General features: G+C 40.7%; 1 protein-coding gene across 1 annotated transcript in view; it reads left to right on the top strand.

Moving 5' to 3' along the window:
* The window catches only part of MRTFB (myocardin related transcription factor B), a 224,856-nt gene that overhangs the window by 85,367 nt on the left and 112,791 nt on the right, over positions 1-26,698 (top strand). Inside the window, exon 3 of the mRNA XM_038763518.1 lies at positions 12,464-12,680. Within this exon, the coding sequence (XP_038619446.1) occupies positions 12,464-12,680 (217 nt within the window). The remainder of the gene's footprint in view (positions 1-12,463; positions 12,681-26,698) is intronic.

The raw sequence follows: 26,698 nt of genomic DNA on the forward strand, positions 1-26,698 counted from the left end.
GGGAAGGAGGTAAGACGGGGGGGGAGATGGAGAGGGGGACGAGGGGGAGAGGAAGGAAGGGGCACTCCTAACCATTGGCTTTAAGGGCAAGTCACTTCATTTTTCTGGGCCTCAGTTACCTCATCTGTAAAATGAGGATTAAGACTGTGAGCCCCACGTGGGACAACCTGATTTACTTGTATCTACCCCAGCGCTTAGAACAGTGCTTGGCACATAGTAAGTGCATAACAAATGCCATGATGATTATTATTTTATTATTTAAGGCAGTCAGCCCTATCCCCTTTACATATCCTCATTCTGTCCCACTACACCCTTGCCCCCATGCTTTGCTCCTTTCATGTCAATGAACTCATGGTGTCTCACTTTCATTCATTCAATTGTATTTACGGAGCACTTACAGTGTGCAGAGCACTGTACTAAGCGCTTGGGAAGTACAAGTCGGCAACATATAGAGACGGTCCCTACCCAACAACGGGCTCACAGTCTAGACGGGGGAGACAGACAACAAAACAAAACATGTAGACAGGTGTCGAAATCATTAACAAAATAAATAGAGTAGTAGATGTCTCTCTCACCATCATCCTGTTACTCATGTCTTCCCCGCTACCCGGAGCTCCCCCCACCCCCTTTTTTTAAAATGGTATTTGTTAAGCGCTTTCTACATAGCTAGGCACTGTACTAACCGCTGGGGTAGATACAAGCTAATCAGGTTGGACACAGTGCATATCCTATATGGGGCTCACAGTCTTAATCCTCATTTTATACATGAGGGAACTGAGGGATTTAAGTTAAGGGATTTGCCCAAGGTCACCCAGCAGGCAAGTGGTACAGCCAGGATTAGAACCCAGGTCCTTTTGATTTCCAGGCCTGTACTCTAGCCACTAAACCACGTTGCTTCTCCCCATCACATCTAGCAGACGATTACTTTCCCCTGTCTTCAAAGCCCTTCTAAAGTCATGTTTCCTCCAAGAAGTCTTCCCTGACTTATCTCTCATCTCCCCACCCTGCTTCCCTCCCTGTTGCTTATTCCCTGAGCATTTAGGAACTGACCAACTCCAGCACTCATCTAACATATCATGACTAGGACAGTGCACCAAAATGTCTCTGAAGTAAGGCATGATCTCATTTGCAGCAATTGTCCATTTTGCCTATGTTTTGAAAGCTCTCGGAGGTTTCTTAGGCCTTCATTAAGAAAAGGACTAACTGCAGTGTAGAATTTCAGTGAGTTTTTTTGCTGTAGTTTTTTGGTTTTTTCTTTTTTAATTAAAAGGTTATGAGCTTCAGGAGATGTCTTTGGATGGTTAAGATCATGGCACAATAGATTATTTGGGTTATTTGTCCGTATTTTTCCTAATGTTAGAATGTCCAAAAGTATACCAGATAGCTGGATGATAATAATAATGATGATGATGATGGCATTTATTAAGCTCTTACTATGTGCAAAGCACTGTTCTAAGTGTTGGGAGGTTACAAGGTGATCAGGTTGTCCCACGGGGGGCTCACAGTCTTAATCCCCATTTTACGGATGAGGTAACTGAAGCACAGAGAAGTGAAGTGACTTGCCCGAAGTCACACAGCTAATTGGCAGAGCTGAGATTTGAACCCATGACCTCTGACTCCAAAGCCCGTGCTCTTTCCATTGAGCCACACTGCTTCTCGTGGATGGCAGACACACGATATTTTGGTGTGTCAGCAACAAGGTTGAAAAGAAAGCCAACACTTACTAAACTGCCTCTATCATGGGATAACTTTTGGGGACTTGCTTTGTCTCCAACCTTCCCCAAACTCATGTATTCATAGGATGAGAACTTTGGACATCTTTAATTCCTGGATGCCCACAGTTACTTCATTGCTTAGGTTTGTTCATTTAAGTGGTTAAAGTTTATTTTAGTACATTTTAAAACCAAGTCCAAGACCCAGTAAATAGTAAGTTTGGTACAGACATCTTCTCCAAATAAAATTCTGTGTGCTATCAAAATCCCTGCTCTTCTAAAATGAACGCTTCTGATTAGAACGTGTGGACCAATATGTCTTTTTTTTTTACAATATGGATTTCGTAAGATACAAGTAGCAAAGATTAATTTGGGTTATTGTTAATTTTAACTGGGTGTATTTTGATAACTGGTTTTTGGAGGGAAGAAAATGTTCCTCTTTATGCCATTAAGTACTTATAGGGCTTTTCTATATTTAACTTCTTGGATATTCTGGTTACTTAGTACGATGAGTGTAAATCAGTCTTCAAGCACAATTATTTGAATTTCAGAATAAATTTTGTGTGTTTGGGAACGTTTGGAAATACTTGCATCAGGACATATGTACTGGAAAGCATGTTGTGTGTTTTTAATGTGGAGAAATGTTTTTATTGCTTGTGTTTTTGCATAACTGCACTAGAAGGAAGCACAATAGCTGTAATTTTCACCTGAAGATGTATCTGTCATGGCTGATATTCAAGATATTGTGTTTAGGATTTTTTTACTAAATAATAATCAGTTAGTGATATTTATCAAGTGCTTACGACAAGTCAAACAGTATTCTAAGGGTTGGGGTAGATATGAGGTAATTAGTTTGGACACAGACAACTACGGAAAGCAGCATGGCATAGTGGATAGAGCACAGGCTGGGGGACAGAAGGTCCTGGGTTCTAATCCTGGCTTCACCATGTGTGTGCTGTGTGATCTTTGGCAATTTATTTCATGTCTCTGTGCCTCAGTTGCTTCATCTGTAGACTGAGTACCTAGACTGTGAGCCCTATGCGGGACGGAGACTGTGTCCAACCCGAATTGCTTGTATTCATTCATTCAATCATATATATTGAGCACTTACTGTGTACAGAGAACTGTACTAAGTGCTTGGAAAGTATAATTCAGCAACAGAGAGAGACAATCCCTGCCCACAGCAGGCTCATGGTCTAGAAGGGGGACACAGACATCAAAACAAGTAAACAGGCATCAATAGCGTCAATATAAATAAATAGAATTATAGATATATACATATCAAATTCCTCTGCACACAGTAAGCGCTCAATAAATACGATTGATGATTGATGATGATCAAAACAAGTAAACAGGTATTAATATAAATAAATGAAATTATAGATATGTACATATATATATACACACAAGTGCTGTGGAGCAGAGGGGTATAGCAAAGGAAGCGAGTCAGGGCAACGGGGGAGCTGAGAAAAAAGGAGGGCTTAGTCTGGGAAGACCTCCTGGAGGAGGTGTCCTCCCCAGCACTTAGTACAGAGCCAGGCGCATAGTAAACACTTAACAAATGCCATAATTATTACCGGGGAAGATACAAGGTAATCAGGTTGGACACAGTCCCTGCCCCATGTGGGGCTCACAGTCCAAGTAGGAGGGAGAATATGTATTGAATCCCCATTTTACGGGCGAGGAAACTGAAGTACAGAGAAGTTAAGTGGCTTGCCCAAGGTTACACAGCAAACAAACAGCAGAGCTAGGATTAGAATCCAGGTCCTCTGTCTACCAGGCCTGTGCTGTTTCCACAGGGCCATGCTACTTCTCATGTCTAAGGTTTAGAAACCCTTTTTCAAAGACCGTTTAATCATAAGTGTAGGTAAAATAGATTGATTAGGTAGTCAAGAAAAGAAACTTACTGGTGTGGGTGCAGTCCTATGTTTTAAAATCATTTGTGGGCCAACTTTATTACACTTTAATGGCAGGCTCAACCTTTTGGGTCACCAGACCCAAACTGACGGTGAAAAAAATTCAGCCCAGGCCTGCAGATGTGCAGAGGTCCTCCTTGCAGTCACCCCAATCAGTCATTTGTCTCAGTAAAGTGAAAGTTGCAATTTATCTGTCATGAACCATCTCTTAAGTCTGTATCATTTTAAACCAGTCACTGAACTCATTTAAGCTTCCATTTGAAGGTATAATGACCATAAAATACATTGAATTGGAAGGCAGAATCCCTTGTCACTTTCAAACTACTACTCTGAAAGAAGACATGTGCGTTACCGTGAGTTAAATCCGTTAGAAGCCCACAACATAATGTAATGTTTTAGAGAGGAAAAAAAACCGGGTTGCCAAAACTAATCAATTTTTTAATAAAAAAATTACAGATTGTCTAATCTAAAAAGAAGGCATGTACATTACCGTGAGCTAAATCCGTTAGAAGCCCACAAAATAACGTAATGTTTTAGAGAGGAAAAAAAACTGGGTTGTCAAAACTAATCAATTTTTTAATAAAAAAATTACAGATTGTCTAATCTAAAAAGAAGGCATGTACATTACTGTGAGTTAAATCCATTAGAAGCCCACAAAATAACGTAATGTTTTTGAGAGAAAAAAAACTGGGTTGCCAAAACTAATCAATTTTTTAATAAAAAAATTACAGATTGTCTAATCTAAAAAGACATCCTACACAATCACTTTGGTTTTTTAATGACTAAACTGGCCAAAATATTGAAGAAGAATTGTGGTATTTAAGAACTTTATCTGTGCCAAACAATCAGTGGTAATTATTGAACGCTTATCATGTGCAGAGCAGTGTAACAAGGGCTTGGGAGAGTACAGTACAACAGAGCTGACAGACACGTTCCCTGCCCACATTGAGCTTACATTCTAGAGGGGAAGGCAGACATTAATGTAAATAAAGAATTTATAATATATAATTTAAAGAAACGTACATAAGTTCTGTGGGATTGAGGCTGGGGCAAATATCAATTATCCAAAGGTCACAGATCCAAGTGCATAAGTATGCAGCTGGAGAAAAGAAAGTGTAAGCATTTTACTAAGTGACAGGCTAGGTACATAATAATTCGGTCAGATAACAGTCCCTTTCCCACATAAAGCTCGCAGCCTGAGGAGGAGGGAGAGCAGGTACTCAATCCCCATTTTATAGATGAGGAAACTGAGGCACAGAGAAATTAAGTGACTTGCTTAAGGTCTCACAGCAAACAATTGGGAAAACTAGGACTAGAACCCAGATCTCCTGACTCCCAAGCATATGTTCTTTCTACTAGATCACCTGCTTTTCTTGAAGCAAGCAAAATTTGACCATTCATAGTCCAGTGTGGGTAAACTGAGGGAAAGGCATACCTTCTGATTTTTTTTAGACAATATGGTCAACCTGCTGCTCAGTTTCATACAATGTATAACATATAACAATATAATAATGGTCAATTATAGCTAGATTGTAAAATCCTAGAAGACAGGAATTATGTCTACCTATTCTGTTATACTTTTTCAAGCACTTAGAATAATGCTCCGCACTGATTAACTACTCAGTACATACAATGATTGATTATAGCAATAATATATTAGTATGCTGTAATATAGCCACAGACACACATACTCCTATGTGCCTATTTTTCTCATTTTTTTCCTCTCTTTTGTCTTGCATTTCATTGTCTCCCTGCTTTTTCTTTTTCCTTAAATTTTCTTCAGCTAATTTCTTTCTGCCTTAGTTTCAATCTCAGTATTCATACTGTGCAGTGGTGGAGCAAATAATGATGTGAAGCAGACATAGTGTGGGTTGAGTGCTTTGAAGCTTAACCACATAGCTCCAACAATGTGACTTAATCATCATGAACCGAATTTGTGGTGTAATAGAAACTCATTCTGACTACAACCTGATACGAGCTAAAAAATCTGTTCATTTCATAAAATCATTTTAAAGAATAACAACTATTGTGCCCAAAGCCCTTGAAGAACATTTTTTTTTGCTTTTGAGCATCCAATAGTTTATCCAGCTATTATCACAAGCCAGGGAGCATATAAATGATGATTTGTGTGATTGGGCCCTGTGTGATTGTGGTTCATTCTGATGCACTGTAACTCAGTGCATTTTCCTTCATATAGTCTCCCTCACGTTTATTTTTGTTATTAATGATGATGAAAATAATAATTATAGTGGTGTTAAGTGCAAGCACTGTACTAATCACTGGGGTAGATACAAGATAATCAAGTCGGGAACAGTCCCTGTCCCAGGTGGCGTTCACAGTCCAAGTAGGAGGGAGAACATCTGTTGAATCCCCATTTTACAGGGAAGGAAACTGAGGCACAAAGAAGTTAAGTGACTTGCCCAAGGTTATGCAGCAGTCAAGTGGAAGAGCTGGACTTAAAGAGAAAAGAGTGCTGCTCCTCCTTTTGTACCTTTCACTTCTGCCTCCTTCCTCTCTTTTTCCTTCCCTTCTCATCCTTTCCATTTTCCTCCTCTCCTTTCTATTTTTTTTCTCCCCAGCTGCCTCCGAGTCCCTCCCCCCCCCCCCCAGCTCTTCCAAAATAAAACCAACGATTCCTCCCCCACACTCAAACTGAAAATTTACATACCCTGGAACGAAATGCTTTGAAAGGAATATCTAATCAGTCCCCAGGTACTTCAAGGAAAATAATTTGCAAATGTAACTGGGGGATTTTCACCAGATAGTATCACAAACGTTGTATAGACGTTTCCACAGATTATTTCAGGTTGCTTTCGCTCTCCCATCAAATTGTGTTTCTGGGTCCAGTATGGTTCCATACTAATAGAAGTGAGCCATTGCATGGGTAATTGAATAGCACATAAAATTCACATATGAATCCCTAAAACTTGCTATCCTGCTTTTAGAACAACAGTTCCCCCACCTCCCACCTTTCTTGCCCCTGCTGACCTTCCCAACTGTTTGGCTGAGAAAAATTGAGACAGTCAGGGGTCTTCACCAATGCTATTTATTGAGCATTTTCTGTGTGCAGAGCACTGAATTAAGCACTTGGGAGAGTATAGTATAATAGAGTTGGAAGACATGATCCCTGCCCTTAAAGAGCTTTCAATCTAGTGGGGGAGCTCCCCAAAGCCACCCTCTCACCTCCCAACTCCCTCCCACCCCTACATCCGCTCTCATCCTTCCCAGTTACTTTGAAAATCTACACCTTCACCCTATTCCCTCTCACCTTTTCAATACATTTGCTTCCACTTTTCTCCCCTCTCTGACCATCCTCTTCACCATTCATTGTCCGTTGACGGCTTCCTCTCTGCCTTCAGACATGCTCATGTCTTCCCTACATTAAAAACGTCTTTTCTAGATTCCACCATCTCCCTGATCTCCAACGTCATCAATGACGACTTCATAGCCAATTCTAGTGAACTCTACTATATTGAAGCCTCCTTATCCTCTCCGCTGTCTTTAACACTGTGGACCAGTTCCTTTTCAGTGAAACGCTATCTCTCCTTGTTTCACCAACCCAGGTCTTTCCTGGTTCTCCTCCCCTACTGACTCCTTCTCAGTTTCTTATTTGCTCCCCTTCCACCTCACACCCTGTTACCCCCCCAATCTATGGGTGTTCCTTAAGGCCCCATTCTGGGTCCCCTTCTCTTCACATTTTACACTTATTCCCTTGGAGAATTCATCTATTCACATGGCCTCTGCCACAACTCCTGTGAAGATGACCTGTATCCCCACCACCTCTATCTTGCCGGTCTTTCTGCCTCTGCAATCCTTAAATTTCTTGCCTCCAGGACCTCTCCACATGGATGTCCCGCTGTTACCTTCAGCTCAGTTGATCTAAAACTGGACTCATATTCCCTTCCAAACCTACTCCTTCCCCTAACTTTTCACAGTGAACACCACCGCCTTCCTGCCTATCTTGGAAGCCCACAGCTCTGACGTTATCCTGGACTCCTCTTGTCTTGCAATGCTCATATTCAGTCTTTAGCTAAATTCTGTTGGATCTTCACCCACGTTTCCTGGATTTGGCCCTTCCTCTCCATCTAAATGGCCACCACCCTAGTCCAGGCACTCGGTATATCCTGAGCTTTCCCTCACTGTTCCTCTTGCCTTCAGCCTCTTCTTTCCATACCATACTACACTCTGCTGTCTGGATTATTTTTCTAAAATGTCCCTCTGCGCATGTCTCTCCACATCTCAAAATCCTTCAAGAGTCATCCATTCCTCTCCACATCAAAGAGAAACTCCTGACCATTAACTGTAAGGCACTCCATAGTTTCTCTCCATCTTGCTCTATTGCTTTTCATCCCAGCTCACATTCTTCATTTTTCTCAAGCCAGCTAACTCACTCTACCTTACCTCCAACCCCTCACTGAAGGCACATTTCCTCCTTATTGAAAGCAAGAAGCATTCCCTGACTAAACCTTCCTCTCCTCTTCTCCCACTCCCTTCTGCATCTCCCTGATATGCTCCTTTCATTCATCATCCCTCTCATCCCCGCAACACATACGTATATATCTGTAATTTATTTGTTTATGTATATTAATATCTGTCTCCTTCCAGACTGTGAGTTCATTGTGTTTAGGGAATGATCCTGTTGTATTGAACTCTCCCAAGTGTTTAGTACAGTGCTTTGTGCACAGTAAATGCTCAATAAATATGAATGAATGAATGAACGAGCCCCTTGTTCCACCACTTCTTCCTATATGGAACTTCCTCCCTATTCCAATCAGACAGTTCCCAGCTTTTCCCCTCTTCACAGCCCTTCAAAAATAACTTCCCCTCCAGGAGGTCTTTCCCAACCCAGTTTTCTTTTTCCCAGGTTGTATCCCCCAACCACCACCTCAGCACTTCTGGACCAAATATTCGTGTATTGATTTGTGTATGGGTTGACTTAAATGCAGTACTGTTTAAGCCCTTGTTCATCTACATATCCATCTTTCCTTTCTCTTCTAGCTATAGATTAATTTCTGACTTCCTTCCCTGTCAGACAGTAAGCTCTTTGAGGGCAGAGATTGTGTCTTGTAACTCTGTTGTGCTCTCCCAAGGATCCACATTAGTGCTCTGCGCACAATAGGCACCCATTAATAGTACTGATGATTCATTGGTGCCTACAAAAAGGAGCATGAATTTCCCTACCTGCTAAACTTAGTTTCACTTTTGGAGTGTTTTTCCTCCTTCCAGTTTGGCCTGTAAAATTTATAATAGTATTTTGGTATTAAGCACATACTATGTGCTAAGCAGTGGGTAGGTACAGTTCAATCAGGTCAGACACATTTCTTGTTCCACACAGGGCCCACGGTTCAAGGGGGTTGGGAGAGTAGGCTTTTAATCCCCATTTTACAGATGAGGAAACTGAGGCACAGAGCAGTTAAGGGACTTCCTCAAGGTCACACAGCAGGCAGTGGCGTGTGTGACTCCAGAAGCAGTATTGACAGGTTCTATGATTTAAGTGGGATCCCAAGAATTAATAGTAAACTGGGGTTTGAGGAGAAGTACCTCCAGAGTTCCCTGTATATTTGTTGGAAGCTATGTGGGAATGTGTTTTTGGAGAATTAGCGTGGCTCAGTGGAAAGAGCACGGGCTTTGGAGTCAGGGGTCATGGGTTCGAATTCCGGCTTGCCAGTTAGCTGTGTGACTTTGGGCAAATCACTTAACTTCTCTGTGCCTCAGTTCCCTCATCTGTAAAATAGGGATTAAGACTGTGAGCCCCCCATGGGACAACCTGATCTCCTTGTAACCTCCCCAGCACTTAGAACAGTGCTTTGCACATCATAAGCGCTTAATAAATAATAATAATAATAATAATAATAATAATGGTATTTGTTAAGCTCTTATTATGTTCTAAGCGCTGGGGAGGGTACAAGGTGATCAGGTTGTCCCATGGGGGGCTCACAGTTTTAATCCCCATTTTACAGATGAGGTAACTGAGGCCCAGAGAAGTTAAGTGACTTGCCCAAAGTCACACAGCTGGCCGTTGGTGGAGTCTGGATTTGAACCCACGACCTCTGACTCCAAAGCCCGGGCTCTTTCCACTGAGCCATGCTGCTTCTCTAATAAATGCCATCATTAGATGATGGCCAGAGGCCGGGCTGGATTACAGCAGGGGCTTACAGTTTAAGCCCAGAGCCTTGGTCACCTCCAGAACTCATGCCTCTTCTTTACCGTGGGAACATGTTTACCAACTGCATTTATTCATTCAATCGTATTTATTGAGCACTTACTGTGTGCAGAGCACCGTACTAAGCGCTTGGGAAGTACTAGTTGTCAACATATAGAGACGGTCCCTACCCAACAGCGGGCTCACAGTCTAGAAGGGGGAGACAAACAACAAAACAAAATATATTAACAAAATAAAATAAATAGGATAAATACGTACAACTGAAATGAACTGTATTATATTACACTCCCCCAAGCGCTTAGTAACAGTGCTCTGCAGGCAGTAAGCACTCAATAAATAGTGAAGCAGCGAAGCAGCGTGGCTCAGTGGAAAAGAGCATGGGCTTTGGAGTCAGAAGTCGTGGGTTCAAATCCCGGCTCCGCCACTTGTCAGCTGTGTGACTTTGGGCAAGTCGCTTCACTTCTCCGGGCCTCAGTGACCTCATCTGTAAAATGGGGATTAAGACTGTGAGCCCCACGTGGGATGACCTGGTCACCTTGTAACCTCCCCAGCGCTTAGAACAGTGCTTTGCACATAGTAAGCGCTTAATAAATGCCATCAGTATTATTATTATCATTATTATTATAAATATGATTGATGGATTGATTGACCTTATGAACGTAGGCACAGTTTGGGGCGTGACGAAGATTTTTTTCTTTTATACTGCAGTCCCAAGGGAAGTCTGGCTCTTAAGGGAGGCACTGCCCTTTAACTGCAGGGAAGGGCAGCATAAAAGGGGAGCCTATGTTTCTCCTGGACTTCTTTCAACCTCCTCTACCTAATTTTAATCTCAGGTGGCTACATGTGGAATTTACTGAGTCCATGGTTAGGGAAAATACTGAATAGAGACAGAAGTCTCCACGGATCCTAGGCGACTCTCATATGTGCTCCTGTATTTGTGTGTATCTGTGTGCATTTACTTATCGGGGTACTGTCCCATTATCCATTGTCCCTGTGATCGTGCCAACTCTGTTGTATTCTCTCAAGAATACACTTCAATTAATCCATGGTATTTATTGAGCGCTTACCGTGTGCAGAACACTGTCCTGGGAAGCAGCGTGGCTCAATGGAAAAGAGCCCGGGCTTTGGAGTCAGAGGTCATGGGTTCAAATGCCGGCTCTGCCAATTGTCAGCTGTGTGACTTTGGGCAAGTCGCTTAACTTCTCCGGGCCTCAGTTACCTCATCTGTAAAATGGGGATGGAGACTGTGAGCCCCACGTGGGACAACCTGATTACCTTGTAACCTCCCCAGCGCTTAGAACAGTGCTTTGCACATAGTAAGCGCTTAATAAATGCCATTATTATTATTATTATTACTAAGAGCTTGGGAGAGTACACAGAGAAAACACTCAATATATTCCATTGATTGGTTGTGGAGGAAAAATCAATCAATCAATCAATCGTATTTATAGAGCGCTTACTATGTGCAGAGCACTGTACTAAGCGCTTGGGAGGTACAAATTGGCATCACATAGAGACAGTCCCTACCCAACAGTGGGCTCACAGTCTAAAAGGGGGAGACAGAGAACAGAACCAAACATACCAACAAAATAAAATAAGTAGGATAGAAATGTACAAGTAAAATAAGTAAATAAATAAATAAATAGACTCCCGATCCTCTCACCTCCTTCCCCTACTCTCCCCTCAGCAGTCACCATTGCTTTGGGAAGAGCAGGACGCAGGCTGAAGGGTGGAGAGGTGCGTGAAGAAAAGTTATTTGGTCACAAGAGGTGTCCTCTTGAATCCCATGTCTCTCCTCCCATCTCCCCTCTCAGACAATCAATCAATCAATCGTATTTATTGAGCGCTTACTATGTGCAGAGCACTGTACTAAGCACTTGGGAAGTACAAATTGGCATCACATAGACAACAGGCCTCCTTACCCAGCTGCTGCCCTCCCTGGCTGGTGGTGCTGTACCAATGTTCTCTGTGATATGGCATGCAAATCTCGAATTTGCACTTGGATTTGTACCCTTTATTCACCCCTCCCTCAGCCCCACAACATGTATGTACATAGCCGTATAATTCATTTATTTATATTAAGGTCTGCCTCCTCCTCTAGACTGTAAGCTCGTGGGCAGGGAGCACACCTACCATTCATTCATTCATTCAGTCGTATTGATTGAGCACTTACTGTGTGCACAGCACTGTACTAAGCGCTTGGGAAGTACAATTTGGCAACATATAAAGACGGTCCCTACCCAACAGTGGGCTCACAGTGTAGAAGGGGGAGACAGAGAACAAAACATATAAATAGAATAAATATGTACAAGTAAAATAGAGTAATAGAGTACCAATTCTTTTGTATTGTACTCTCCCAAGTGCTTAGTACGGTGCTTTGCACACAGTAAGCACTCAATAAATTTGATTGATTGACGGATCGATCTAAGGTCACATGAGGCAGGGCCCCAAGATCCAGTCCCAAGAGGAGGCTTCGGTTTATCGCGTCCCTGGCAAGAAGCACGGCGACTCCGCATGAAGGAATTGAAGTTTCTTGGTTTTCGGTCCTTCATAAATTCCAGAGACTGTGGTCCTCCATCTCTAAGCATCAGAATATCATTTTGGTACTGGCATGTGTCCGTATACTAAATAGGAACTTATTCTATTTCTTTCGCTCTTATTTTGTTTATCAGTCTCGCCAAAGGGCTGTGGTCAAGAGGCACCTTGTCCCCTCTGTTTCTGGTGCCTGGAACAGAATGGATCACCCGGGGACGGTCGATCCCGAGGATGAGATGGGAGCACTAGCCCATCTGGCACCCAGCCCTCAGAGTGAAGCAGTTGCTCATGAACTTCAGGAACTCTCTCTGCAGTCCAGTCAACACTTACCTCCTCTTAACGAACGGAAGAATGGTGAGTTACCGAGACCTCCCAAAATGGTCTTCTAGGCCCTGATGTGCCTACTGTTGCAGTTTAAATTTATTTCAGAGTAAAAGTTTAATTGCTCATGTTTTCAGTTGACTGGCAATGCATTTTCCATTTTACTCTAAAGGCTTTGAAAATGACCCTTGGGAAAAAAATACATACTTAGGCAGTCATTTCTGTGTCGTTCTTTTCAGGAAAATTTGTCCATTGTTGTAAAACTATCAGTCCACCAATCATATTTATTGAGCGCCTTCTGTGTGCAGAGCACTGTACTAAGTGCTTGGGGGAATACAACACAACAATGTAAAGACACATTCCCTGCCCACAACGAGCTTGCAATCTAGAGGATCTTTGTGATTTTAGCAGAAAATGTTGACTTTGAGTACATTTTTACTGTCATTTAATTTAATTACATAAGTATATCTGGAATCTGACACTACTCTTTTTTACTAGCTATTCTTTTGGTGAAACCGCAGGAAGTATATTTCTACAATTCTAAGATCTACAATTTAATTTGGTTACCATTGATGGTTAATTTTTATAACAGTTTTCTATTCACATATACGCTTACCATGAGCCCATCACATGTCTTAGTCTTGAAAATTCCAGTGGTAGACAGCCCCACCAACATGAGAGCCCATTATCCCTCCAGGAGGTAATTACAGTGACAACATTGTTTTGGGGAATAACTGCTCCATCCTAACAGATGGAGTTATGCTGTACAGGTATTGCGTTGCAGGCTAGTGACTCCACTGATTTCGGGTTAAAGATACTATTTCAGGGTTGCTATATAGGATTGAATTGCAGACAAGTGACTCCGCTGACTGAGGGTTAGAGATACTTTTTCTGGAGAGGGAAAAGATTGTGACCAGATTTTCACGTGGGCTCTTTTCTACATCCTCCCCCTGTTCCAAGTGTTCCAATTTTATTTCAGTGCTGACTAGTTTTAAACCCTAATTCTAGTACTTGTAGGTTGACTCACCAAAGAAATTGACTCACCCAAGACACTACTCTCTGGGACATTAGAATTAATCATTTCATCTGTACTTCCAACAAATTGTTTCCTTGCTTATTTCTCTGAAATCGTGGCATGTCTATTATTTGATGAGTTGCACTAGTATATATATATAATATTTTAAGTCCATTTTTGCTCCAGCCCCTAGTAGTAGGTGGACCACAAAGCAAATACGTACCCACTGTTTTCTTTGGCCCGCTTTTGTTGATCTCCAGGCTGTAACTGTTACAGGTGCCAATTTTTCATTTTGAGTGTGGAGGAGAAAAAGTGGTGGACCATGAGCATAAAGCCCCATCTTTGTGCACAGTAATTCATTCATTCAATTGTATTTATTGAGCGCTTACTGTGTGCAGAACACTGTACTAAGCACTTGGAAAGTACAATTCAGCAACAGAGGCAATCCCTACCCAACAGCGAGCTCAGGTACTCGTACATTTCCCCTCTCCATGCCTGCTTCTTGCTCTCTGCTTTCTCAGTCTCTCAATCTCTCTTTGCCGGAGCTGGCGTTTCCTGTTTCTCATGCTCTCTTCCTCTTCCTTCCGCTCTCCCTCGCTTGCTCCCCCGGCCTTCCCGTTAATCCCGCGTCTGCTCTCACAATCTCTTTGTCACTCTGTCCTTGCTGCTCCCTCCCTCTCCCGCCGTGGGAATTTCTCCAGAAAAGAGGGGAAAGGAGAGAACCCTGGCTAGGAGAGCCGCCTCTTCCCACATTTTGGCTAGCTGGGACCTTCCAGCCTCCAGTCTTCTCTTACCAAAGCTTAGGTTGGTCTGTTTTGGTCTTACCGCTCCTTCGCTAATTCACCAGTGGCTCTGCCATTGCCCTTAGTAGTGGGGAGCGCGACTGCTAGTTGCTTCTTCCTCTCCCTTCCTCCTTGCTGCAGTCACTTTTGTAGATGCCAACTTTTTATTTCAAGTGCCGGAGTGAAAGGGGCAGAAATTTGAGAGAGAGGATGGGAGATCGGGAGGAAGCAGGCTTCGAAGATCTAACAGGCCAGAAAGCCAATTTGTGTCTTTTCTGCCCTGATTGAAAACTGTCAGCCCCTGTCAGATCTATCATCATCGTCAATCGTGTTTATTGAGCGCTTACTGTGTGCAGAGCACTGTACTAAGCGCTTGGGAAGTACAAGTTGGCGACATATAGAGACAGTCCCTACCCAACAGTGGGCTCACAGTCTAAAAGGGGGAGACAAAACCAAACATAGTAACAAAATAAAATAAAGATCTAGGATGAGTAAGACCGTGAATCTAGATGTGGGGACGTTCACTCCCGTAACTCCCACAAGAGTTGGTACCTCTTCTCACTTTCTCCACCTATGCCGTGTTGCCGACTCCATCCAGGTTTTTCGCCATTTCTCAACTGCCCTTCTCTCACCGCTGTTGACAGTAATGTGGCTGCTCTGTCATAGTGTCTTTATAGTGCTCTGCACACAGTAAGCGCTCAATAAATACGATTGAATTGAATGAATGAATGAATGAATGAAGTCGACATGAGACCCACTCTTTAAAAAGCTATTGCAAAAAGAAACTGCCACGGACCCAACAGTTCTGCCATAATCCACGTTTTCATTACATATTGTGGACAGAAGTCTAAAATACAGAATTGTTCCTACATTATTACATCTTTGTCTGGATACAGTGTGAACACTATAGTGTTGGAAGAAATGGTCCTGCTCTTATATATGACTTCAGACATTATGTGAATACTACAGTGTTAATTTTCATCACCCAAGATTCTTCAGGAAGAATTAGGGATCATTCTAAGAGATGTCTGTCCTCAGCATCTGGAAACAGTAGGTAGTGAAATGACAGAATACAAGACAACACTAAAACCTGAAAAGGCATTTGATATAGCAAAGATACCAATTCAGTATCTGCAACAAGATAAACTATTACGTGAATAATAAGTAGCAGTAAATGCCCCCCTCCACACCTATGACATCCTAACTTCTAGTAAATACCACTTGTAATTCCAAACAAAGTCACTAATAGTAAGTAAAATAAAATCCTGCTTTCAAGTTTATTCTTATATTTCATATTTCAGACTCTTTCTGCCCTAAAATTTCCCTTTTTTGGTTTTCTTCCCTTTTTGGAAGGTCAAAGGTTAAATACAAAGGTAAGCACTTAGCACGTGTCTCTGCACATGGTAAGCACTCAATATATACCGTTGATTGGAAGATGTGTAGCAAGTGTGTAAAAATCAATCAATCAATCGTATTTATTGAGTGCTTACTGTGTGCAGAGCACTGTACTAAGCGCTTGGGAAGTACAAGTTGGCAACATATAGAGACAGTCCCTACCCAACAGTGGGCTCACAGTCTAGAAGGGGGAGACAGAGAACAAAACCAAACATATTAACAAAATAAAATAAATAGAATAGATATGTACAAGTAAAATAAATAAATTAATAGATAAATAGAGTAATAAATATGTACAAACATATATACATATATACAGGTATATATACAGGCAAAATCACTTTTGCTCTGGTATTACCGCTTCTTACTTAATCTTATTCTTATACTTGAATTCCTGATAGTCTGTTCAGATTTATCAAGACAAAAACCACTGGCTCCTTATTATTCTTCAATTCGTATTTTCTTAAATGGGGGTGGTGCAGGGGTCCTTGAAGCTAAGAGATCCAAATTGTTCCAGGGCTCCCAATTTTAATTCATTCTGGATTAACAGCCAGTGAGAAACTCCCTTTCTCGTGATTTTAGATTTGTGGGTATATCAGTTAATACAGCAGTACACACATTATCGTAGCCAGTTGATGGGTAACTGTCTTATTAAACAAGCACATACACACACTCAAAAAAAAAAAGATGGAACTGGTAGGGAGGTTTAACTACCTATTCACTGAGGAAAAAGCCCAACCAAACCAGACTGACATTTGTGGGAAGAAAAACAGTGTTGCCTAGGAGACAAAAAGATCTGGGTTCTAATCCCGGCTCTGCCACTTGTTTGCTCTGTGACCTTGGGCAAGTCATTTCACTTCTCTGTGCCTCAGTTACCTCATCTGTAACATGGGGATTAAGTGTGAGAGCCCCATCTGGACATGGATTGTGTCCAACCTGATTAGTTTGTATCTACCCCAGCCCTCAGTACAGCGTCTGGCACATAGTAAGTCCTTAACAAATTCTCCCCACTCCCCCCCCAAAAAAAGGAAAATAGAGGAAGCACCCCGTGCCTTTGTGTTAGGCAAAGTTGTGGTCAAAGTAAAAATCTGAAATTAATGGAAATGATGAGCCTTAATCTGTTAAGGCAAATTAGTGTACTTAAAGCACATTCAGCAGCATGGAGAGGCAGCATGGATTAGGAGATAGACCACCAACCTAGGAGTCAGAAGGGTCTGGGTTCTAATCCCGGCTCTGCCACCTGACTGCTGTGTGACCTTGGGCAAGTCACTTCACTTTTTTGTGCCTCAGTTCCCTCATCTGTAAAATGGAGATGTGTGAGCCCTACGTGGGACAGGGACTTTGTCCGATATAATTAACTTGTATCTACCCCATCACTTAGAACTGTGCTTGGCCCATAATAAACATTTAAATTCCATTATTATTATCATTATTATTATCATTAAAGCACTAAGGAATTGTAAGCAAGTTTAATACAGATATTTAAGGAGAAACCTCAGTATTTCTGAAGTGTTTATCATCATTACGTTTAGATACTGTGAGGAGGTAACTTTTCATGTAAAGCACTTCAAAGCTGGAGGAAAATCTTATTTGGCTTAATCATGTTTCTGTTCTTTTTAATGTCGTGATTGTGTCATAGCAAATATCAAGCGTGACACTTAATTTTAGAATGAAATATATTCAGAGCAAGAGATAATCAAATATAGGTTTATCCCCATGGGAAATGGGTTTTACTGTATTTCAAATCATTCCAGGTTCACTTGTTAAGAAAGAGGGGAATTTCACATTTTGGGTTTGTAGTGGGAAGAATTACTGTTAGAACTAAGAATGAATTTTACAAGAAATGCTAGTGTTACCTTTAGGAAATGCTCCCAGTGTCTGGCCTGAGTGTTTATTAAGCAAACCTGAAGTGAAATAATGTTTCTACGGCTATATGAAAATAGTTTTAGTTAAGAATATTAGTGTTTCCTCAACTTCCGAAACAGTAATGATCATTGTACTGTTAGTGTTTCTTCGAAACAAAGCAAACTGTTTAGCTCATTACTTTTCCCAGCAAATCAGCCAAGCAGATGATATTTAGTTCTCCTAAAAGCAGATTACATATGCACACAAATTAAACCTTTATTTAGATGAACACATTAAACACATAGGGGTCTGAATTTGGTAGTGAATGGAAGTTAGTATTCCTGGATTTTGCAAAGGTTCAGTGAGATTATCACAGAAAATACTGTACATTTTCAAGAGAATTATTGTGAAACTGCATCTTATTAGCAGTGGGAATGTGATGTGGTCAGGTTTAGGTGAAAGAATTGGATTTCTGAAATGAAAGGAAATAGCAAATAGGTTATTATATTGTCAAAACTTGGGATTTATATTTTCAATAGCTCTATCTCAATTTATATATAAGGAAGAAAAAAGTTGACTCTTGTGAAGCACTTTATATCTTAAAAGTCCAAAATATTAAAATTGTTGGAAATTAACAGTCCTACATTATATTTGTTGTTAAATTTACCCCTTCACATCTTAACTGACCCAGATTTTTTTTGTATCCTGCCTCTAGATAAGTTATGGACTTTTCAGGTTTAAAACAATATGTCCTTCTGCGGGTAATTATTGCTTTTATTTTAACTTTTGAATACTGGTAAAATTCAAGTGTAAATTTAAGAAGTAATTCATTCCACATTTATCTTAGCTTTTGATGATTCATGTAATAGAGCATCTGCATGTCAGTATTTATTTGGAAATACTCCTATTTTCTGATATTTACAAATGGCTAAAGGAACACTCAACATCAAGACTACCTTTTAGCATACCAACCCTGTTAAGGCAGCCCGGCTTAATTTGTATCAATAGAAATCTTAACCTCCAAATCTTGGTTTGAGGTCAGGGCTTCGTTTTGGAGAGAGAAGAGTTATCTTGCAAAGGAAATAGGTGAAAAGTGACCACCACTGTGGTCGAGGGAAAGGGACTTCCCCCATAAAATAATTTTTAATGCATTTGAAAATTACACACGAAGCTTCCAGATTTATATCTGTCCTCCGGGTTCAGAGGTAATGCTACCAATGGTGAAATTGCTTCCATATGTATGTTTTTGAGAGGCAGCTCTTGCGTGTTAACCAATGAATAGGAATACATCTGGACAAGAGACCCAGGAACCTCACTCCTTCCACGGAATACCCACTTTCTGTGCCAATCCAAGAGTGTAGCATGTCTTACCTGTCTCTGTATGTTGCCAATTTGTACTTCCCAAGCGCTTAGTACAGTGCTGTGCACATAGTAAGCGCTCAAATATGATTGATGATTATGATGATGCCCTCCCTCTGACTTAATAATAATGATGGTATTTGTTAAGCGCTTACTATGTGCCAAGCACTTTTCTAAGCGCTGGGGTAAATACAGGTTGTCCCACGTGGGGCTTACAGTTGTAATCCCCATTTAATAGTTGAGATAACCGAGGCACAGAGAAGTTAAATGGCTTGTCCAAAGTCACACAGCTGATAAGTGGCGGAGCCGGGATTAGAACCCATGACCTCCGACTCCCAAGCCGTGCTTTGTCGGCTGGATCTCAATTAAAGGGGCCACTGATGCTTCTTGGGTGGACCAGCCTCACAGATGCAAGTGAAATCACTTGGATTATGCCAGACAGGCGGCTAAACGTGATGAAGTTCCATTTTTACGGAAGTCTGTCCAAACTAAGAGTGCTCTGCTGAGGCAACCCCAGCACGCCTCCCCACTCCAGCTTTCTCCAGAACCTTTGTGTTCCCTTCCAAGGTCCCTGCTTCTGAACTGTGGGACGTGGCAAGCAAGAGCCGAGGCTGAAGGAGAAGGGTTGATGAAGATCAAAATACGGAACATAAAAGTGCCCGGGGTTAGAGCTGCATCAGACAGGGTACAGACCAGCTGAAAACTGAAAAAACTGAACCATAGGTATGTTTTTGAGAGGCAGCTCTTGCACGTTAACCATTGAATAGGTTGGTAAACTAGGTATAAAGCCAGTGAATGACCACCCTGGTTTCAATCTGTTTTAGACTGAACCCATGATCCATTTAAATATAGACCTCCTTTGCCTGCCACCCTCCCCCAAATCCCCCCAAACCTTCTCTCCAGTGTAAATATAATCGCAGTTCTCACTAGTCACATCTGTAAATCATAGGGGAAAGGAGTCCCAGAAGGCCGCCTGGGTCTTTCTGCTTCAGCTGAACCCTTGAACCCTCTAAAATCGGATCTCCACAGTTCCCAATCCTTCCCTTGCTGACCAGTATTATTTTCCATGTATCATATTCCAAAGTACATATTAGTTCTAAAGATGGTGGAGGAAAAAAAATACTCTAAATCATCAGTTTAAGTTGATCTGGCACATCAGCAGGTTCTTTTGGCCAGAGGCAATTTTAAGAAAAACTCTGAAAATCATTAAAAATAAAAAAAATTCAAGATTTTTGTTCGAAGTGGATTGGAATTTTCAAAACTGATTTATGGAGCAGAAAACAGGTTTCATTAGGTAAATCCTGAAACTCTTTACACTATCTATATATGTCTTTTCACTTTATAATCTTTTCCTACATGCATTTCTTTGTACCTTTACGGAATAATTTAAAGAGTAAGTCTTCAGAAGCAATCATTTGTCTCAGCAAGAGAGTAACTGATGAATGCTAGTGATAGGAATTACTAGTTACCGGAATTTTGGCATCAATCCTTGATCAATTTTAATTTTGCCAGTATAAACATCTGAAACATCTTTTGATTCATGGTCATCAATGTTTGTTGCTGCGCTCATTTAGAAAAGCAAAAATTAAGGTGATCAACTTGAGTGCACTTGTGGCTTCTAATAATACACTGGCAAAAGCAAACTTTAAGCCACTTAATGATTGAACCCAAGCAATGCAAGCTATTCATATTGTGGTAAGGAAAACTATTGAGGTAAATCAATCTGTGTTTTCTTTTAGGATTACTCCCTGATTATCCTGCTTCTTTATGATTTAACATTACTGCTGCTATCCCAAGCATAAATGGAAGTAACAAAGGTTCTAGGAGATTAACACCTGTGCTTCTTAAAGGGTATTTCAGCACAGTGGACTCATCTTTAAGTCACTATGTGGACTTCATAGGAAGATGTTGCTGGCATTTGTTTACCAGACAGGGTCCTGTAAAGCACCATGATAAAAGGAATGGGAAGGAATAAAAGAATAAGGAAACAGGATGCAAAGTGGGAGTTGAGTAGCTTGTGCATTGGTGATTTCAGCTTTCCCATTTCTTTGTTGCAGTGAGCTATAAAGTTGAGTATTTTTCCGGTGCAATAAATTGCCACCGGAAAATCCCCTCAGGTTACTCTCACCTGAGGCGCTTCTCAGCCTTTCACTTCTCTTCTGTGACTGTTCACCTTGGCGTCCAGAAGGAGCTCACTGCCTTTTTTTTTCCTGTAAGGAACCATTGTGTCTTCTGGGGAGAGTCATGCGTGTTCTCCAAACACATAACCCTGTGGAGAGTTTCAGAGGAACGCTGTAAGCCCATTTTAGAATTGGTAATAAAGCTTAGGTATCCTCTGGTTCTCCTCCAGACTTAGAGCAGGAGACAGGGGCTGTGGGGAAGTCATGAGTCCCCAGAACCTCTCAGGAGACCTTTCCAGAAATGATAAACAGGCTCCCTCTAGCTCCCCTCCAGTTCTTGAGCCAATCATTTAATCATATTTATTGAGTACTTACTGTGTGCAGAGCACTGTACTAAGCAGTTGGGAGAGTACAGTATAACAGAGTTGATAGACATATTCCCTGCCTATAAAGCCATAGTCCCTCTTGGTTTCGAATCTGACATTGGGATGGGCTCTCCATCGTAAATATCCACCCAGTTTTTAAAAAAATACTGAAAAATCCCAAATGTGGTTGGGATTTGTTCTATACCGATTCATTTAAAAGCACTACATAGATTTCAACTTCATATTTCAATTAACTTCTTAGTCTTGTGGACATTTGCTCCTTCAGGGTTTCTGATTTATATTACATTAATTTGGAAACTAATATAAACTTCCTTGTGATATCCAACTTGTACTTCCCAAGCGCTTAGTACAGTGCTCTGCACACAGTAAGCGCTCAATCAATCAATCAATCATTTTTATTGAGCGCATACTATGTGCAGAGCACTGTACTAAGCGCTTGGGAAGTACAAATTGGCAACACATAGAGACAGTCCCTACCCAACAGTGGGCTCACAGTCTAAAAGGGGGAGACAGAGAACAGAACCAAACATACCAACAAAATAAAATAAATAGGAAAGAAATGTACAAGTAAAATAAATAAATAAATAAATAGAGTAATAAATATGTACAACCATATATACATATATACAGGTGCTGTGGGGAAGGGAAGGAGGTAAGATGGGGGGATGGAGAGGGTTGATTGAATATGAACAAAATGTATGGCTAATTGACATAACTTCCAGAAGTCTTTCTTTGAAGGAAGCTTCCAAACATTTTTTAAGCTTTTTACGTAGCTTAAAGTAAGCCTTCTAGCTTCCATATGCCTATATCCGTAAACATTTTCTATTTCATAATATAATTAAGCAGCTATTCTTTGCCCAAATTTTATTATTCTGCACATCTTTAGATTGCTTTATTAAGGTATTAGTTTATTTTAACACCCTAGTAAACTAAAGGGGTGCATTATTTGCATTCTCCATTTAGGCAATTACTTTGAACTCTAAAAATCTTGAGCAGTTTTGCAGTGACTGCTCTAAACATTGTTTTGGAAAATTGAAGGTGAAGGACAATGTTCAAATATAATGGTGTACACCAGCAAGACTTTGGGCCCAAGCCTAATATTGCCGAAGACTTATCGTAAGGTGGTAAATTTTCAAATCCTGTCTTTCACCAGTTTATTCTAGGAGCAAGTTAAAAAATGAATTTATTAATGCAAAGAAAGCATTAACAGTAATTAAGTTTAAATCAGGCTTGATTTAAGCAAAAATCAGAATGTTCTGATTTTTACTTCTGCAAAAGTTATTAGCCTTAAAGTTGTCACTGATGCCAGCCTGTGCATTTCGTGTTAAGGATTACCGTATTTACTCACATCATTCCCTCATTTTTTCCTCACAGTTTTTGTTACAGTAAAACATGGGAGGGGCAATTATGTGGGTCTTCTAAGTCTAGCAGTAAAGGGAGGCAGGGGAAAGAGAATTAAAAAAATTTGGAAAAATGAGAGAGAATGAGGAGAGAGGGAAGAGAAGAGACAAGTGAAGGGACAATTGAGTCTCTTACTTCAACTGCTCCCCTCTCAATGAGGGAACTCTTCCTCAATGTTGTACTGTCGCATTCTTCTCCAATTCATCTGTCACACAAAACTGCTGATTACAGTTAGGTACAAGAAAGGTTTGTTTTCTCTCTCAAATTTGAGGTGAGGCAATTAAGCGGCGGACTCTTCCTCAGTGCTATACTGTTGCATTCTTCTCCAATTCATGTCATACAAAACTGCTGATTACAGTTAGGTACAAGAAAGATTTGTTTTCTCTCTCAAATTTGAGGTGAGGCAATTAAGCGGCAGAAGCCATTATGCAAGTAAATATAGTAATTTAAAGAAATACACTGCAAGTGGCATAAATCCCATGTTCTCTTTTTGTTAACATTCTTGTGGGCATTTTGTCTGGGTAGCTTATTAGTATAAAGGCGGAGCTCTGCTGTTCCCAGTTCTTGGGATATCTGTTGTGGGACTTCATTGTTGGCTTTGCTGGGTTATATTGAACTCCTTTACACCAGGGTTCCTGTCTAAGCCTTTGGTTTCATTTGGTATAAGCAGACAAAGAATCATGGAAGCTATCCAAATGTACGCAATGTGCCTTTCTCTAGCAGTGTGTATGTTGTAGTTCTCTGCTATTGAGGCCATTCATTCATAAAGCTTATTGCTGCTATCTTCTTAACAAAAAGAACAACCCACCCCGCCAACCCAGTGCCTCTTGCACAAAAAGATCCTCTTGTGGATGTCACTCAATATATTCCCTCCCTCATAACTGAACTCTCGTATCTGGAAAAGAAGGATGCCTTTCTGTCCACCCTTTTCTGAGGCCAGGCTGCAGTGAGGTAGGTTTGTGCTCGTTGTCGGCTGGGAGTTTATGTACTCTCCCAAGCGCTCAGTACAGTGCTCTGCACACAGTAAACACTCAATAAATCTGAACGAAAGAGATCATTTCACAGGAAAAGAAATCAAATGTGCTTTGGTGGCATAAACATGAGAGAAAAGCTACCACAGATCTGCCTTCTAAAAAGGGGAAAGAGGGAAGAGGATAGGGTTCTTTTTAACCTTCATCTTCAAAACTTTGTAACTATAAACTTAGGAAGGGATATTTTATTCATTCATTCAGTTGTATTTATTGAGTGCTTACTGTGTGCAGAGCACTGTACTAAGCGCTTGGGAAGTACAACCTTTTATGACAGAACATTATTGAGGGAGAAGGAAACAAGATAGACATGATTTTCCTTTTTGGTCTGCAGTTACCGTTCATTTACAATCATTAACAAGAGCAATATCAGTGAACCACGTTCGGGTCTTTCTACCACCTTTAAATGAAAAAATAACATCTGACTCTTCCGCCCTCACGTGCTACCCTCATTTAACTGACAGGAAGTGTAGTCTTTTGGGATTCCAGTGTCCTCTACTGATTCAGTTTGTGAGTATGGGTAAGGCACATAAGCTCTCTGTGACTCAGTTTATCCATCTTGTAAGGTTTGTATTCTAGCTTTCAGTCCTTCTGTCTTTTTGGCCGCCCCTTATCATCACATCATCTACTTCTGGTATCCCATTCTGTACCTCATGCTGTTCTTGGGCAGCTGAAGGAGGAAGAAGAGAATGGAGACGGAGGAGTTTCCCATGAAATTTTTCAAGGATTCAAGAGAGAGTGCCTAATTCCGAATATCTTCCTCCCAAAACATCTGAAGAACATACGTGCCAACTCTCACCTAAGGGGAATATTTTAAGGTTTTTTTTGTTTGTTTTTCAAGGGAGCTCTTCAATTTATGACCTTTTCAAACTAGCCAAATCCATTTTCTCTCAGACTTATAAAATATCTTTCAGAGGTTGGCAGGTATGTGTGTGGCTGAAATTGTCCAGTGTTTGGCCATTTGAGATTATCAGATAAAAGCACAGTTGCGTCTTATTGTTGATTTGAAAGTGAACTTGTTTTCTGCCTGTTATATAGCAACAATATTTTCATTTGAACTGCTATCATTTGGATTTGTGTTTTCATCATCAAGAACTGGAAAATTGATTCTCCTTAGTTCATTCACCAAAACCTCCATCTGAATTAGAGCAAAAGCTTTTGTGCATAGTTTTCACCAGCAAAATGGAGTGTGTTGGTTAGCTCCCTGTATATCCATCATATTATTATTGTTTTTTGCTAAACAAAAACCAAGTAGCCTTGAACCCTGTGGCCTAGTTACCCCGATTTATTGTTTTTACAAGATAAAATCATCCATTGCTCTATCTCTGAATCCTATATTTAGAAATGCTAAAACCTAATAATTTAGGGAAAATAAGTCATCAGTCTTTAGAATTAGTATCATAAGCAGTTATTACCTGTATATGAACAAGGTGTGTGACACTTCTAGGATGTATTCATTCATGGATGTATTCATCAGGGTTGGAGAGAGATTGAATGGGCCAAGAGGAAAGATATCTAAGAACAAAAAACTGACTCAATTTGAAATGGGTGGTTTTTCACTATTGTCTCTTGAAATCCAAAATTACCTGACAGTCCTGTGCTCTTGGAGAGGAGCATATTTGGTATCATTTCAGTGAGTTAAAGCATATCAGGGAAATTTGAAAATGAACTATTATTTGGCTCTTGATATTTCAAGTGGAAATTAATATGGTGTTGCGCTGATGTATAGTTTGTCTTTTTCGAACATAGTAAGCACTCAATAAATGCCATCATTGTTATTTTTACTATAGTCCAAAATGAATTTGCAGTTACTGTCAACACAGGATTTTATCCTTGTATTGACTAGAGTCTATTTGCTAAAATTTTTCTATAGAGTGACTGAATTCTATTTCTCCACTTTCCAAAGACGGAAAAAAGATTAGACCTGTTAGTCAATTTGAAAAATATTTTTATGTCAAAGTATTCTTTGTTAAATATCCAGTGACTTTGCCAGCACTAATAAAAAAAGGCAGGATCAAGTCAATTGAACGAAACAAGAAGGATCTGGAAGTTGGTGAAACTGTAATCACCACATTTGTTCTTGGCTTTTAAGACCCTTTGGTAGCAGATTCTGGAAATGTGGAAGTTGCGCCTGATAAGCATGGTGGTTGGTGGTTAATGGAATAACAATGTGTTGATTGTTATTAATTATGCCACAGTTTCCTTCCAATTCTATTTAAACTCTTGGATGTCATCATTCGGGAGTTAATTTTAAGATCAGTATTTCTGTCGGTAGCCCCACCAAAAGCGCTTTCCTTACACATATTTCTTCTTTAAAAGCCAGGTGATGTGTTTCTTTTCTGTTTCCTGCCCTCCACCCTGCAAACAGATGAATCTGAATTTATTTGATGAGATCTCAGAGGGCAAACGGAGTAGGCACCGATTTCCCATGCAGTCTGTCTTAGTTGTTGGTACTGCCAGTTCCCACAATCCTAGCATTCCCTGGGCATCAGTCAGTGTCTACAAGGAACGATTTTCAAATATTAAAGCATGTGAAAAGACAAACAGGCCAAAACTCAGACCTCTCCAGGGACCATGACCTCTGAAACAGATTACATTCTGACATTTTCACAGGCCGCTTTAAGGAATTCCAGCAGGGTCATTCCATTCGGTAAACCCCTAAACAAACCCTCTGTCATCGCGGTCTGATTTATAGACAGTTTTCCGTATTATGTGTTTGT

Source organism: Tachyglossus aculeatus, chromosome 21 (assembly GCF_015852505.1).
Source record: "Tachyglossus aculeatus isolate mTacAcu1 chromosome 21, mTacAcu1.pri, whole genome shotgun sequence".
In the NCBI taxonomy this organism is placed as follows: Eukaryota; Metazoa; Chordata; class Mammalia; order Monotremata; family Tachyglossidae; genus Tachyglossus; species Tachyglossus aculeatus.